At 37.4% G+C, this 15360-nt stretch overlaps 1 protein-coding gene across 1 annotated transcript in view; it reads right to left on the reverse strand.

Annotated features, from left to right (window-relative positions):
- Positions 1-13793, reverse strand: part of IL1RAPL1 (interleukin 1 receptor accessory protein like 1) — a 603506-nt gene extending 589713 nt beyond the window's left edge. Inside the window, exons 1-3 of the mRNA XM_046672892.1 lie at positions 13725-13793; positions 13508-13616; positions 12724-13003 (exon numbers count right to left, since the gene is read on the reverse strand). Coding sequence (XP_046528848.1) covers positions 12724-13003; positions 13508-13616; positions 13725-13793 — 458 coding nt within the window. The remainder of the gene's footprint in view (positions 1-12723; positions 13004-13507; positions 13617-13724) is intronic.
- Positions 13794-15360: the final 1567 nt, after the last annotated feature.

Below are 15360 nucleotides of genomic sequence, written 5' to 3' on the forward strand. Positions count from 1 at the left end.
AATCTGGCTTAATTCACTGCTGTCCTTCCAATCACTAGACCAGTGGCGGGTGTAGAGTAGATGCTCACTAATCTACTAGAAAATTCATTCAATTCAGATTGGATAGGGTATCAAAAATTCCTAGCCAATTCAATTACATCAACTTAGATGCAACTAATTCCAAAACTTCTTCAGTAACAGAAATAATATTCTTGTTTTAATGGAAATTAGTGGCTAGTTTACCATTTACTGGATTGGTTTACAGAGTCAAGACAAGACAGCCTAAGCCTCAACATTTAGGATACATGGGGTAAAAATTTATTGTCAGATTATTGTCATCATTCCTCAAATACAAAAGCCATCAATAATAAAATGAAATGATAATTGTGTAAAAACTTTACTTATTTTAAGCAAATAGAGGAAAGTCTGCCTGAAATGCCAAAAAAAGTCAACTATAAAATACATTTTGAACTTTATTGATGAGTAATTGACAAATATAATTGTACATTTTTAAAGTGTACAATAAGATGATTTGGTATAAATATACACTGTGGAATGATTACCAATAACAAGATAATTAACACATCCATCAACTAATTATGAAATCTTTTAAAGAAATGAATTTTTCTGAGTGTCAGTGATTACGGAATCAGAGGATCCAGCTTGATTTTCAGTATTTCTAAATATTAGCTTTGTGGTCTCATATCCTTCCCACATCTACATTACAAGATTCTAGGCTAAATAAGACCTGTATATACCTAGAACAGTTTATATTGTAGGAAATAGCCAAGAATGGCTTGACATTACCTTTTTAAAACAAAGGCTAAGATCCACATGTGACTACTTAAAATTAAATAACATTAAAAATTCAGTTCTTCCGTTGCACCAGGACCTTGGAGTGACCTAGTGAATGGAAGCCACAGGCTAAGAATGGCTGAGTATAAAGCATTGCAGCCTGGGCCTTGACAAACCCTGAAACTATCTTACAAGTTCAGGAATGCCTAACTTATAATTACTTTATATGAGAAAATAAACTATCTTGAGTAAGCTGCTTTTCTATAATATGAAGTATAACTAATGATGTAACATTGCTTTGAAATGATGTTTTCATTTCTTTTTCTTCTTCTTTTTTTTCCTTTTGGCTTTAGGACAATACATCTTCCTGAAACCATTGGACCATACTTCAAATGTTACTCATTCACTCCATAACCTTGACTATTTTATAGGACTGCCTTTTATGACCTTCATGGGAGAAAATGGATAGTCCCAGATCTGTAATTGTGAGATATAATGAAATCAGTTAAATGCTTATTCAATTACCTCTTTTAAGTTTTTGTTTTATAACCTCAGATTCTATATTATGAAGCAGTTACTAAGTGGAGACCTGCCTGAAAGCCAGAAACACCACTGTAAAACCTGCATAAATCTAGGCCACAGCAAACTAATGAGAAAATTCACTGATTCTTCACCTAAGATTTAGGGAAGATGAACATAAGGAATTTGTATGTATCCTTATCATAGTAACCTGGCTGTCTATTTATTTCCTGAGCAATGAGACATTTTCTGGGGACCAGAATTAGAAATATTTGAAAGAGGAGGGATTTTCCCCGCCAAGTCTTCTTCAGGTATGTTAATTAGGTAATTCTATAATTGGTTGTGAGTATGACTTAGAATCTGAGCAGAGGGAGTAGCTATTGAGGGCAGGATGCATATGTATATGTTGGGGGTAGGTATGGTGGTACTGAGAATATTAATATTTATTAATCCTTTCAAAAATGTTAAAGAAGGAAGGCTGTGGAAATAAATAAAATAGAAGGTTGTTCAAGAATATGTAGTACTCATTCAACAAATACTGATAGAATTTAATAGGAAATTGAGCCATTTCATTATATGTGGAGGGATGCTTCTCAGCTGTGCCAAAAATGGCTGCTAATTTTCCATCAATATCTGTTTCCTCTCACTCCTCAGTGTAGTAGATGCTTCTGGCATCCCAGAATTTCTTCACCAGCTATTGTACCCAACCCCCAGCTACTGTGGATGTTGATTGGTCAAGGCTCACACCTGTACCCTTTTCTGGAGAATTGCCTTAGCATGACCAGAGCCACATCGACAGAGATGACTGAGAAGTCCAGGCTCTGGCCCCTTGATTCAAGGCAGGATAAATTCTGTGGTGCAGTTTATGTTCCATAGCTCCCCGTGGCATCAGGCTGAGGCTAGACTTCTGAAAACACATCTTTGCCTGGCTTTTTCCCCTGTAGATTTACTCCCGAGAGCCCTCCCTCAATAGATGACTTGTGCAAGAATCCCTGTCTTGGGCTCTTCTTCTAGAGAAATGAATTTAAGATTCTCAGTAATGGACCTCCTGTATTATTATCAGACACATGGGTACTACTAATAAAAACTACATATCCCAGCTACCTACCACTACAGTGTGATGTAATTATGTGAATGAGTTCTGGCCTATGAGATATAAGTAGAAGTGATATAAGTAACCTCTGGTATTTGTTCTTAAAGGTAGGAAGGGCCATATTCTTTGTTCCTCTTGCTACATCTTGCTGCTTATAATAGCATGGATATGGTGGATAGAACTTCATCTTGGAAAATAAGGATGACGACCATACTCTAGGGAGAACACAGTCAGAATATAGAAGAAACCTGAGGCCTAGACAATTAGGTAGACACCACATAAGCACTGAACTGCCTACATCTAGACTTTCCCTGGGCAAAAAACTTCTCTTAAGACACTGTTATTTCTAAGATTCTTGTTATAGACAATAGCCTGTCCCCAAACTGTGACAACTGATCCAAAGAGTTTTCTTTGTTCAGATCTCAATGTTCATATATGCATAATAGAGATGCAAAGATGAACGATGTGTTAAATCCCTGGTCCAAAGGAAAAGAAATCTGAGTAAAATATGAACTTTAGTTAATTAAAAAAAAAAAGACTAATAAGTAGACTAATATAGAACCTAGAAAGAATCCCGGACCACTTTCTTTATTTATTCAAATGCTGTGTGGGACAGCAATGACGGGGTAATTCTATTTAAGAGTGTCCCAGTATAATGGCTTAGAATCGAGGCAGTTTTATTTCTCATGATCCTGAGAAGTTTTTGTGAAAAAGTTTAGGTTTGTACTGGAAAAGCATTCAGATGTGCCTCTTGCTGTCCCCTTTCCTTGTATTTATTCTCCATAGCAACATCCAATCAAGCACCACCTCTGATGCATTTTTAACTTCCAAAAGTGATCATGAATCTCTTTTCTCCTTGCTATTCCTACCATTAATACTATAACCATAGAATCCATCACCCCACACCTCAATTATTGTAAAAATTCCTTGCCTGTTTTCCATGTTCCAATTTCTCTAAACATTCATATACTTGCTGCAAAATAATTCCAGAAAAACTGCTCTCAGCTTTTCCACTGCCTCCTTGACACTTGCCTGCCATTTAAGTCTTAGCGTCTGTTTTACCATTCTTTATAGCTATCCCTCTCACCATCATCTACAAAACCCCATTTTCCAACAAAATCGATCTACTCACTCTATCAGGAAGAGGCTGTGGCTTTTTTCTTTGTTAATAACAACAGCTTCTACAAGTTTCTACTGTTGGCTTAACTATTTGCATTTTGCAAGGCATTTTCTAGATCAAGGGTCAGCAAACTACAGCTCACCAGCCAAATCCATTCCACCACCTGTTTTTGCAAATAAAGTTTTATTGGAGCACAACCACACCCATTCATTTATGCATTGTCTATGGCTCTGTCCTGCGACAACAGCAGAGTCAAATACTTGCAATAAAGACTATTTGGCCAGCAAAGCCTAAAATTTTTACCATCTGGCTCCTTACGGAAAATGTTTGTCAACCCCTGCTCTAGATCATTATTTAATTTTTCTTCTACTAGTCTTCACGAGAACTTTGTGACAGAGAAATCTTCCTCCATTGCACTTTCCCTAGCTATGCGTTTATTTTTCAAAGTACTGCTCAAATCAGAGGCCCTTCATGAGCTCTTCTAAGAAGAGTCAGTCCCTTTATTATCTTCTCTACATTCATTGAGATTATTGTTCATATTTTTTACTTGGGAACCATACACAAAATTAGATTTAGAAAGAGCCTTAGATAATCTCAGGTTCATATTCAACTTTTTCACTATCCTAAACTTTATTGGTCAGCTGCTATTACTTTATTAGGCCTGGTCACTTTATCTTTGTTTACTGCACTAATATTTGCAGTTAACTTTTTTTGGAGAATAATTTCCACAAATAAAGAAAAAATAATACTCACACTATAAAAGTATAATCATCAATAAAGTCTTGCTAGATTGTCAGTGACTTGCATGCCTGGCACATATTGTTTGCAATTTAAAATTTTCCTCATGATAATTACCAATTATGTCATATCACAGACTTGCAGTAATGTTTGGGAAATACAAGTGTACATGTTATATACATGACTGAAAAGGGTTCATAGGATTCATTTTACCTAAAATGGAAACAATAGAAAGAATAGATAAGAACTCAGAACTTACAAATGTATCTTTGTCAGTGGCCTACCTATTCCATATTAATTTGATATTTTTTGGAGAAAATTTGTAAGTCTCTGTCTGCCTTGAACATGACAACACGGATTACAAAGAGTTCTCAAAGCTTTCTCTTTTATACAACTTGGAAAGATAAGACAAAGCTTTTCTTAATCCAATGAGATAAGAAACTACTCCATCATCACTCAAGCAGAATTTATTTCATCTTCTTAGTGAAAAAAAATTGGCTGTTAGGTTAAGAAATATATTTTCAGGATGGTAAAAAAATTGGTAAATTGAATAGGCAGTTCACACAGCTCTTGGCTTTTAATTAAATCAATTGGGTTTGATGTTTCTGAAAAGAAAGCACTCAGAAAGATAGCAATCTGGCTAATTATTGCCCTGTTCAAAAATAGTTTGATCCTTTAGAAAGTGTCTTCATGTCTCAGAAATGGAAAGGAGAGTAAACTTACTATCTGTTCTAGGTTGATCTACCACTTCAGCATGTTCTCCAAGCATTATAAGAATTATGCAACTGGGAAATCTCTTTGAAGCCTATTATGGCAAGAAACACATGTTCCCACCAAAAGATTATAGAAAGAGTGCCTAATGTGCAGGTCTGCGGTTTCAATTTATCATCCATAAGAGAATCTGCACCCAGATTTGAAACCTTATTTTAAAGACTTTCAATTGTATATGGATTTTTAAAGGACTAGCTTATGTAGGTTTAATTGCATTTTTATAATCTATAAATTACAGCTGATATTCTCAAGGGTGTACTCCAGTTTCAATTAAGAGAGGTACTTTAACAATTAGAAAATCAAGATTGTGAAACTACTTTAAGTCCTTGGAACACATATGCATATCACCATTAAAATTTCTGGGTAGGAGATAAAACATTTATATGGACTTTGATCGACCTGAACAAATTACGAAGACTCTTAGGGACATAAACGTTTAAGACTTTCTAAAGTGATGCTGACATTATTTATCCTCTGATCCAAGAAGGACTTGATTTTTAAACAATAACCACATACAACAATAATAAATATTACAATTATATTTTATCATACAGGTTACAATTAATGACAAATTATTATACTACACTTTCAGCAGTTACTTGTTGTGGGTCTTTTAGGCCTAATATATCATTACTTTCTACTTCTACCTGGTGACAGCGAGGGCATATTACAGGGAGAGAATAAACCAAACTGTTTTTTAGAATACCAAAAATCATGATGCAGGATAAGCAGTTCATAATTGGTATTAGTTTCAGACAAGAGATATCATAAGAAATAGAATTTGGTGGTGCAGTGGTTAAGTGTGCACGTTCCGCTTCAGTGGCCCGGGGTTCGCCGGTTCGGATCCGGGGTGCGGACATGGCACTGCTTGGCACGCCATGCTGTGGTAGGCGTCCCACATGTAAAGTAGAGGAAGATGGGCACAGATGTTAACTCAGGGCCAGTCTTCCTCAGCAAAAAGAGGAGGATTGGCAGCAGTTAGCTCAGGGCTAATCTTCCTCAAAAAAGAAAAAGAAAAACGAAAAAGAAATAGAACTATTTTATTTTCTGATGGAAAACTATAGGAATCAGAAATGATGTAATTCTGGCTATAGTGATGTTTTCCACAAGGTATTTTAAGAATACTAACTGCGATCACTAATTATTTCATTCAATAGCTTATTCTGGGGTGCCTTCTCTGTGACAAACACTATCTCACATTGATTCTGAGGGGAAAACATATCATTGATAACATGTTTGGGATACAGTGTATACTCTATCATCCAGAGTAGGTAGCTAAAAAGACCTTCTGGGTAAACCCTAAGATTCTTAGTAAGGAGGGTCTATGAGGCATACCCTAAGACTAGCTATGCAAAGAGGTGTCTAAGAATCTTTGAGACATTGTCTTCCGGCATGCTGACTTGAACACCAAAGTAGAGAGGCATCTGTTTTAAAGGTATTTGTGGATGTGGCTTCTGCTTAATGGACGGGATTACAATTTAATACATAAAAGGCTCACAGCATTTTAAGGAACCATGATAGCTTATACTAAAAGAGACAGATAAAATTCAAATTTAAAAGAGGCCTCTGTCCCCTTAACTTTCTATGGAAAACAAGAGGATGGACCCAAGACCCACAGAGAACCACTCCAAGTAAGAAATGGGCCTAATCAAGAAACTAGTGACATGTGTCCAGCTGGATTTTAGAATTGCTAAGGGCCAGTGACTGCTCTGTATCTCCACTGAGTGTGTTTTTATTGTATCCTGCACATTTTAGATACTATGAGAATTTGGATCCTATTTAATCTTTTTTTTTTTTAAGCAGGTAATCCTCCTGTTGAAATTTAACATGAAGGCCAAGTGGCTATGTATGTTCAGCTTTGTCTTCGGCCTTGCTGACACCTTCCTGGTAAAAGTATGGCATTGACTCACACTGCCTTGTTGCCTCCAGTGGGCGAGTAAGCTCACTTCCTGCTGGGCCTCACTGACACCAGGAGAAGGAAGATGGGAAATTGGATATCAACTAGCCCTCCCTCCCACCACTTCATCCTGCCTTGTTGAGGGTGGAAGCTTTGCCCCCCTCTGAACCCCACTGATACTGCAGAAGGGTGAAGCTTAGCAGTGACTAGTCCTGCCACACAGTGCCTCATAGATTCTCATTACTACCAGGTGGGGATGAAGACTCAGGTTGCCATAGTACCCCACTGATACTCTCCTTGCAGAGGAATGTAGTTCCTGCCTAGCTCCACGAGGTGAAAAATGGAAGATCAGTCCCCCACTCAGGTGTGCTGACCCTACTCCAGCAGGGGGATCATATTACTGCTGCCTGCTTCTGCTAGGCAAGAATGGAAGATTAGCTCCTTGGTAGGCCCTTCTAACGTCATCTGGCAGGGCAACTGTAGCATTGCGGTCATGTCACTCCTCAAGTCCTGAGGTCCCTAGACAATCCTTCTTCTCACCTTTCACAGACTTCTATGCTTGTTTGTTGTGTTATACCAAGCCTTTTTAGTTGTGAGATGGAGGCAATGGGAGGAATGGGGCTACTCCATCTTGGTGTAACTCCATTGTATTCTAACCTGTGATCACAGTATTTGTAACAATTTATTGTACGCTTGTTTTCTCTTATGTAATCTACCTGAGGGTGAAAAACTGGTGTTTTTTAACATTTGTAATCCTGGTATTAGCATGTTACTCAGTAGATGTGTGCTAAATGGATCACAGAATAAATGGATTTCACTAGGTACCTTTTAATAGATGCTTAATATGTACTTTCAGTGAGAAAGAAGAGTTATGCAGTTTCTAAAGAGAAAATCAAGACGGGCCTAGAAACTAGATGCTAGATAGAACACATTATAGATGTCATTTGAAAAAACTAAATTTTTAGAAAGAAATTAATACACAAAAATCAAGCACATTTCTAATACTGCTAACAATGTACATGTTGAAAATGAAATTAAAAAGATACTATCATTTACAAACACACCAAAGAAAATGAAATACTTAGGTATAAATTTAACAAAATGTGTACAGGATTTGTATGCTAAAAACTACAAAATGCTGATGAAGAAATCTAAGAAAGAAACCCTAAATAAATGGAGAGACTTACTGCATTCATAGACTGGGAGATTCAACATGATAAAGATAACAATTTTGCTCAAATCAATCTATAGGTTTAATGCAATTTCAATCAATATTCCAGTAAAGTATTTTGTAGATATAGACAAGCTTATGCTAAAATTTATATGGACAACAACAGCTAAAAACCTACAATAAAAAACCTACAATAGCTAAAACAATCTTGAAAAAGAAGGATAAAGTGGGAGGAGTCATTCTACTTGATATTTAGTTCCACTATATAGATACACTAACCAAGACACAGAGGTTATGGCAGAAGCACAGACACATAGACCAAAGGTACAGAATAGAGAACCCAGAAATAGACCCACATAAACATGCCCAACTGATTCTGAATAAACGTGCAAAAGCAATTCCATGGAGGAAGTATAGCTTTTTCAACAAATGGTGTTGGAGCAACTGGACATCTATCCAAAAAGCTAAGCCTTGATCTAAATAAATCTTATACTTTATATAAATATTAACTCAAAATGGATCACAGATAAATGTAAAATGTAAAGCAATAAAACCTGACAAAAAATTAATTAAAAAATCAAGCGAAAATGGTAGGGATCTAGGGCGAAGCAAAGAGTTATTATACTTCACACCAAAAGCATAATCCAGAAAAGGAAAAAAAGATGAATCGAATCTCATCAAAATTAAAAAACTTTTGCTCTGCAAAGGATCTTGTTAAGAGGATGAAAAGACAAACTACAGATTGGCAGAAAATATTTGCAAACCACATATCCAAAAAAAGACTATTATCTGGAATATATAAAGAATCCTCAAAACTCAACAATAAGAACACAAATAATCCAATTATAAAGTGGGCAAAAGACATGAACAGACATTTCACTGAAGAGGATGGAGTTGGCAGATCAGCACGTAAAAATGTGTTAAACATCATTAGCCATTAGGGAAATGCAAATTGAAACCAAAATGAGCTATCACGATACACTGATGGTTACAATGAAAGATAATGACAATACCAAATGCTGCAAGGACAAAGAGAAACTGGATCACTCATATATTGCTGGCAGGAATGTAAAATGATACAGCTACTTTGGAAAATAGTTTGGCAGTTTCCTAAATGACTAAAAATGCAACTACCATACAACCCAAATTCACTCCCAGGCATTTACCCAAGAGAAATGAAACTTCTGTTCACAAAAAATTGTACATGAATGTTCATAGAAGCTTTATTTTCAACAGCCAAAAACTGGAAACAACCCAGATGTCCTTCAACGAGTGAATAAACACTGTGATAATGTCCATACCATGGAACACTACTCAGTAATAAAAAGGAATGAACGACGAATCCATCCAAAGACTTGGATGGATTTCAAAGGAATTATGCTGAGTTAAAAATCCAATTCTAAAAGGTCATTACTTTATGATTCCATTTATATAATATTCCTGAATTGAAAAAAGTCGATATGGAGAACAGATTAATGGTTGCCAGGGGTTTTGGATTGGTGGGGGAGGAGGGGAGATGTGGATAATAGTAGGCATCCTTGAGGTGACGGCATTGTTCTGTGTCTTGACTGTACCAATGTCATTACTCTGATTGTGATACTGTAGTATAGTTCTGCAAAATGTTACCATTGAGAGAAACCAGATAATGCTTTCATGGGATCTCTCTATATTATTTCTTGCAACTGAATATGAAACTACTATTACCTCAAAAATAGAAATTTTAGTCAAAAAATAGCTGCCAAACAACTTAGTATGCTACCATTTTGGGAGCATTAAAATGCTTACACGTGCACTGGCTAGCTCTGCATATGAAACTGTTCATAGGCCACAAAAATTGGGGGTCATGTGTATAAAAAATTTATTTTTTTTAGAAAGCAAACTTAGTCTTTTTTTTCCCTAAAGATTAGTACCTGAGCTAACAACTGTTGCCAATCTTCTTTTTTCTTTCTGCTTTTTCTCCCCAATTCCCCCCAATACATAGTTGTATATTTTAGTTGTGGGTCCTTCTAGTCATGGCATGTGGGACGCCGCCTCAGCGTGGCCTGATGAGCGGTGCTATGTCCGCACCCAGGATCCCAACGAGCGAAACCCTGGGCCACTGAAGCAGAGTGCATGAACTTAACCATTCAGCCACAGGGCCAGCCCCAACAAACTTATTCTTTTAAACGGCAATAAAGGAAAAGAAAAGAAATTGTTACACAGCTCTCCTTCATTCACTTTTTTACATAAAAATAAAACAGAAATTCTGGAAAGAGAAAATTGAGTAAAAACCCAAGTACTAATGGAGCAAAGAATTATGTGGTATTGTTTTGTTCAAAATAGATACTAACAGAAGGGAGTAGAAAGTTGTTCATTATACTGATAGTAATGTTCAGTGTCTCCATTATGTACATCATTTAATTGTATATATTTGGGTGTAAATGCAAATTAGCCGTACACGAAAAGTCTTGTTAAAGCTTTTCATTGATAAGTTAATACCCAGATCACTTATCAGAAAGAGTAGAACCTTTGAGAAGAAGCTCACATTTTCAAACTTCTACAATTCTTTGTAAGTGGATTATTTAAAAACTAATAGTGCCAGTCTTGTGGCCTGCTAGCACTAACAACATGCCAAAATGTCACTGACTCAACTGACAGCCCTGGGCTCCCTTCATGTCAACACCACGCCATGCTATTAAAGCTGCTGTTTATAATGATTTTGAGTACCATTTTCCAAACTGGAAAAGGGAGCCATATCAACACTAGTTTCAAATCAATTGGAATATTTGAATTTCAGTGACAAAAGTATCTTTTTGTGCAGTTTATCACTTTCTACAGAATGCCACTTGACACATATAAAACTTTAAGGTGTTTGTCTTTGAGTTTCACCTTCCATTAAGATGTAGTCATAGGAACATATGGCAAATATTGTTTTTGAAAATTTTGGACATTTCATTCATTATTGCAACTATAAATTCAGGGACATTTTAATGCAGTTTCTCAGAGCATTACATCAAAGTATGTATTTAAACACATCAAAGAATTGCAACCTCAGTGCTTTAGAAATTCAGATTACTAATGTGAATGCATCATTATTTTCCCATCAACAATAAATAATGAAATTAAGTGTTAGACTATGTACATTCAGCTCAATTCTAATCTTGGATAAATGAGGACATACATTTGCCTATCTTGAAGAATTACCTCTACATATGCATGAGCAATCAGAAATAATGATTTTTTTTAAAGAAACACAGCAGATGTGAAATTAAATCAAATTACTATTAGTCAAGCGAGAACAACCAGTCCAAACAGTACTCTTTGTACTAATACGGCAATTATTTATCAATGCCCCTGCAAAACCTCTACTTCTATTAAGAGATATGTCTAAATACGAAGGATTGGATTCCCCCTTCTAAGGGAAAGAACAAGAGTTGCCAAAAGAATGATGCATTTGTTCTTTTATAATCCTTTCAACATTTTTCCCAAGCACGACTTTACTTGCATTTATTTATATTTTCCAAAATTAGCTCTAACTTATAACATATGTTGTCAGTGTTAAAAAGATAAATTTCTGCTTAACTTTTATGTGGCTTTGACCTACTTTAACATCCTAACACACCTATGGCCATGACTCGGCATAAAGGTAATTCTTGTAGGTGATGGTGAGTGGGAGGTACGATCCTTATGACAGAGGAGCGATAGCTGCCAATAAGAATTTCAGAAGTAGAAGTCAAATTTTGATTGGAAAAGGACATGAGATGATTCTGAGACTTTCTCCAAACTGAGAATCGATTGCTTTACATTTGGCTTTATTTCTCTTAATAAACCAAAATACAGAAAGACAGAGAAATAGATTGAAACACACCCTCTATCTGTCTATACTCTGCTTTGCCAATGCTCTTATAGTCTAATGACATCCACAATCATTCGTGTAGGGTGTGATTCACAGTCCATGAAGGGCTAAACGCTTAAACTGAGATTTTTAACTGCTAACATGTTACGTGGATACTGTTTCAATGCATTATCATTAAGCAAACTACATAGGTCTCTTCCACAAGCGGACAAAGATGTGTGGACATGTGATGAGTTTCTTTCGGGATAAGGGCACAGATTTTGTTATTAACTTTTTCATTGGTCCTGAGGGACCTGGGAAATTTTTTGTATTGACCAGCACTTTTAGTTAACAAAATGATCTGGAAGACAGCCTTCGTATTCCTGTGCACATAACCCGTTACCTAAATCATCTTTGCAGATGTGTGTGAACAAGAGGTATCTGCGCTCTATCTGTCTGTGAAGGGCAATAACAAAATGTTACAGCCCATTTAGCAATAAACTATGCATCCTTTCTGCAAGTCTTTGCTTACATTTTATTTGCAACATTTCACCTCCTCTATAAATTTTATTTCATAGTCTTTAGTAATTTCTGGCAACATAAGTAGATACCCAGATGGTATCTCTTTTCTCCATAAGCCAGAAATAATGTCTCAATATAAATTCCAATCCCATCTTTTTATGATTTAGATTCTACATTTTAGAAAGCAGCAACACATACAAATATCGAGACAATACCTTGGGTGAAAGAGACAGCAGCAAAATTTAAGTATAAGAAAGCAGCACGTGACTTCATTGATCCAGCAGTAATAGAATTAAAAGGATACCTGATGACACAGGCGTAAAGACCACTGTCCTGTAGTAATGTTGGCCGGAACCAAATGGAGTCCTCTTCCTTACTCATTCTATTTCCGTCAAAGGCTATTGGCTCTTCAAAGTCTCCAGGACCAGAGCTTTTGTACCACATCAAACTGAGTCCAGCACTTTGGGCTAGGGAATAATTTGCTCTGATATAACCATAAAAGAGTGCACATTTGATTCGAACAGGCTCTCCCACCAAAACTTGATATTTCTTGATATCGACAGACCAATCTGTGCATCCATCAGCTAAAATAGAAAGAAAAAAGAGAGAGAGAAAACATTAGAGAAAATTTTCAGCAATTAGTTCATTTATTCATTTATTCATCAACAAATATTCATTGAGCATCTATATTGGACCAGATTGGATTCTAGGCACAGAGGATGCAGCAATGGATAAAACTCAGAATGGCACTGAAGAGTAATTTACCCTGCTAACAAACAGCCATAATCATCACTTGGTTTGCTTCTGCTGGTACTTATCCTTAGTTTCTATCAGTGTGATGGTTATTGGTTTATTGCCTTCCCACTCTAAATCCACCTTTTTGCCTGTTCTTTGAAAATGGATCTTGACCTTTGAAATATTTTTCCTTTGCTAGCTGGCACTGAGGCCTTGCTGGTAGAAGGTGCTGGAGAGACATTGCAGGAGGAAAGGGTTTTGCTCCCTGGTTCCAGCATGCTTGCTTGGAAGGCTGTTGCTGTGTGCGAGGCTTCTCCAGCACCTGGCTCCTGCAGTGTGTGCTTCTCCAGTACCCAGCTCCTGCAGCTTTTGGTAGCCAGCAGCTGGGCAGTATTTTAGCAGTGGCTCAGGTGAGACAACTTCCCATGAACAGCTTCCCCAGGTACCTTGGAGAACAGGTCTCTGTCAAATTCCAGAGGGCAGATTTCCAACAAATTCTGCTAGTGTGGCACTTTGGTGACTTCTGCCATTCGGGAAGCCATGCACTTTCCTTCTAAGGTTGGATCTCACTGCGGTGGTGGGAGGACAGGGGCTTTTCCTGGGGTGCTCTGTCTCAGCTATAGGGGTAACGGCAGCCATTCCTCTATTCTTTAGAGTTCTCTTTTGCTATGGACCGAATGTCTGTGTGCTCCTAAAATGACCATGTTGAAGCCCTAACCCTGAATGTGATGACATTTGGAGGAGGGGCCTTTGGGAGGTAATTAGGTTTAGATGAGGTCACGAGGACAAGAACCCTCACGAAGGGATTAGTGCTCTTATAAGAAGAGACAGCAGAGCTTGCACTCTCTTTCTCCCCCCCTCTGTGTGCTCACAGAGAAGAGGTCATGTGAGCACACAACGAGAAGTTGGCCATCGACAAACCAGAAAGAGGGCCCTCACCAGAAACCAAAGCAGCCAGGACCTTAATCTTGGACTTCTCAGCCTCTAGAACTGTGAGAAATAAATTTCCGTTGTGTAAGCCACCCTGTCTATGGTATTTTGTTAAGGCCTCCTGAGCAGACTAATACATCTTTCTTTCTTACTAGCTAATCTATCATTTCTCCAATATCCTGTTACATTTAATAATTCTTTATATAAACTTGCTTTTCTTTTTTCTTTTGAGGAAGATTAGCCCTGAGCTAACATCTGCTGCCCATCTTCTTCTGTTTGCTGAGAAAGACTGGCACTGAGCTAACATCTGTGCCCATCTTCCTCTATTTTATATGTGGGACTCTTGCCACAGCATGGCTTGACAAGTGGTGCATAGATCCGCACCCAGGATTAGAACCAGCGAACCCTGGGCTGCCAAAGCGGAGCATGTGAACTTAAGAGCTATGCCACCGGATGGCCCCTATATAAACTTTCTTTTGTTCAAATTAGTGTGTGATTTTTCTCTCTGATTGGATCCACACTGATAAAATCAGGAATAAATGGTTTACAGCCAAACGAGGCAGAAAGAAATACAATAAAAGTGAATCAAGCTCTGGTAGTAGTTTCATAGTCAGAGAGGGAGGTAGACAGTCACTTTGCTCTCATTTCTGGGAGCGTCAGGGGAAGTGTAAAGTCGAAGCCATGGTGGGAAATGGGGCCGACGGGGGTGGGGACCAGGTGGGTTTTCTGGGTTTCCTAGAAGCACCGTCTTCCAAATGGCATCTTGACACCATTTTTTATCACCCCTCCCCCTGCACACACATACCAAACAGCAGGTCCCCACAGGACAAGCATGTCTCCGTTGTCATCATCACAAAGAAGTTGTGAATTTCCTGCTTAGAGAGTGTAGTTGCCCAATACTTAGCAAGATAATCAACTTGACAATAGCTCACAGTATACAAATAGTGTGCAAAAGGGCAAAAGCCAAGAAAAGAGGACCTCTCAGAGCAGCAACATCTGAGTATTGCAAGCAGGGCTTAATTTACTAGAGATTAAAAAGAGGGCAACCTACAGGGTCTGACAATAGAATGAGTAATGTAAAACTCAGGAGAAGGAAAATGATCAAGATGAAAAGAAAGATGTACATTAGAGCAAAGAAGACCCATAATCTACGGCATTATCTACATTTCTTATCTTAATATTTAACATCTTAGGAGAACTTAACTATGACTGAGTTTACAAATTTTTGTTTACCCTTCACAAAAATATAAGACTTTTGAACCCACTGTTCCCTCTA

Source organism: Equus quagga, chromosome 10 (genome assembly GCF_021613505.1).
Source record: "Equus quagga isolate Etosha38 chromosome 10, UCLA_HA_Equagga_1.0, whole genome shotgun sequence".
NCBI classification, from domain to species: domain Eukaryota; kingdom Metazoa; phylum Chordata; class Mammalia; order Perissodactyla; family Equidae; genus Equus; species Equus quagga.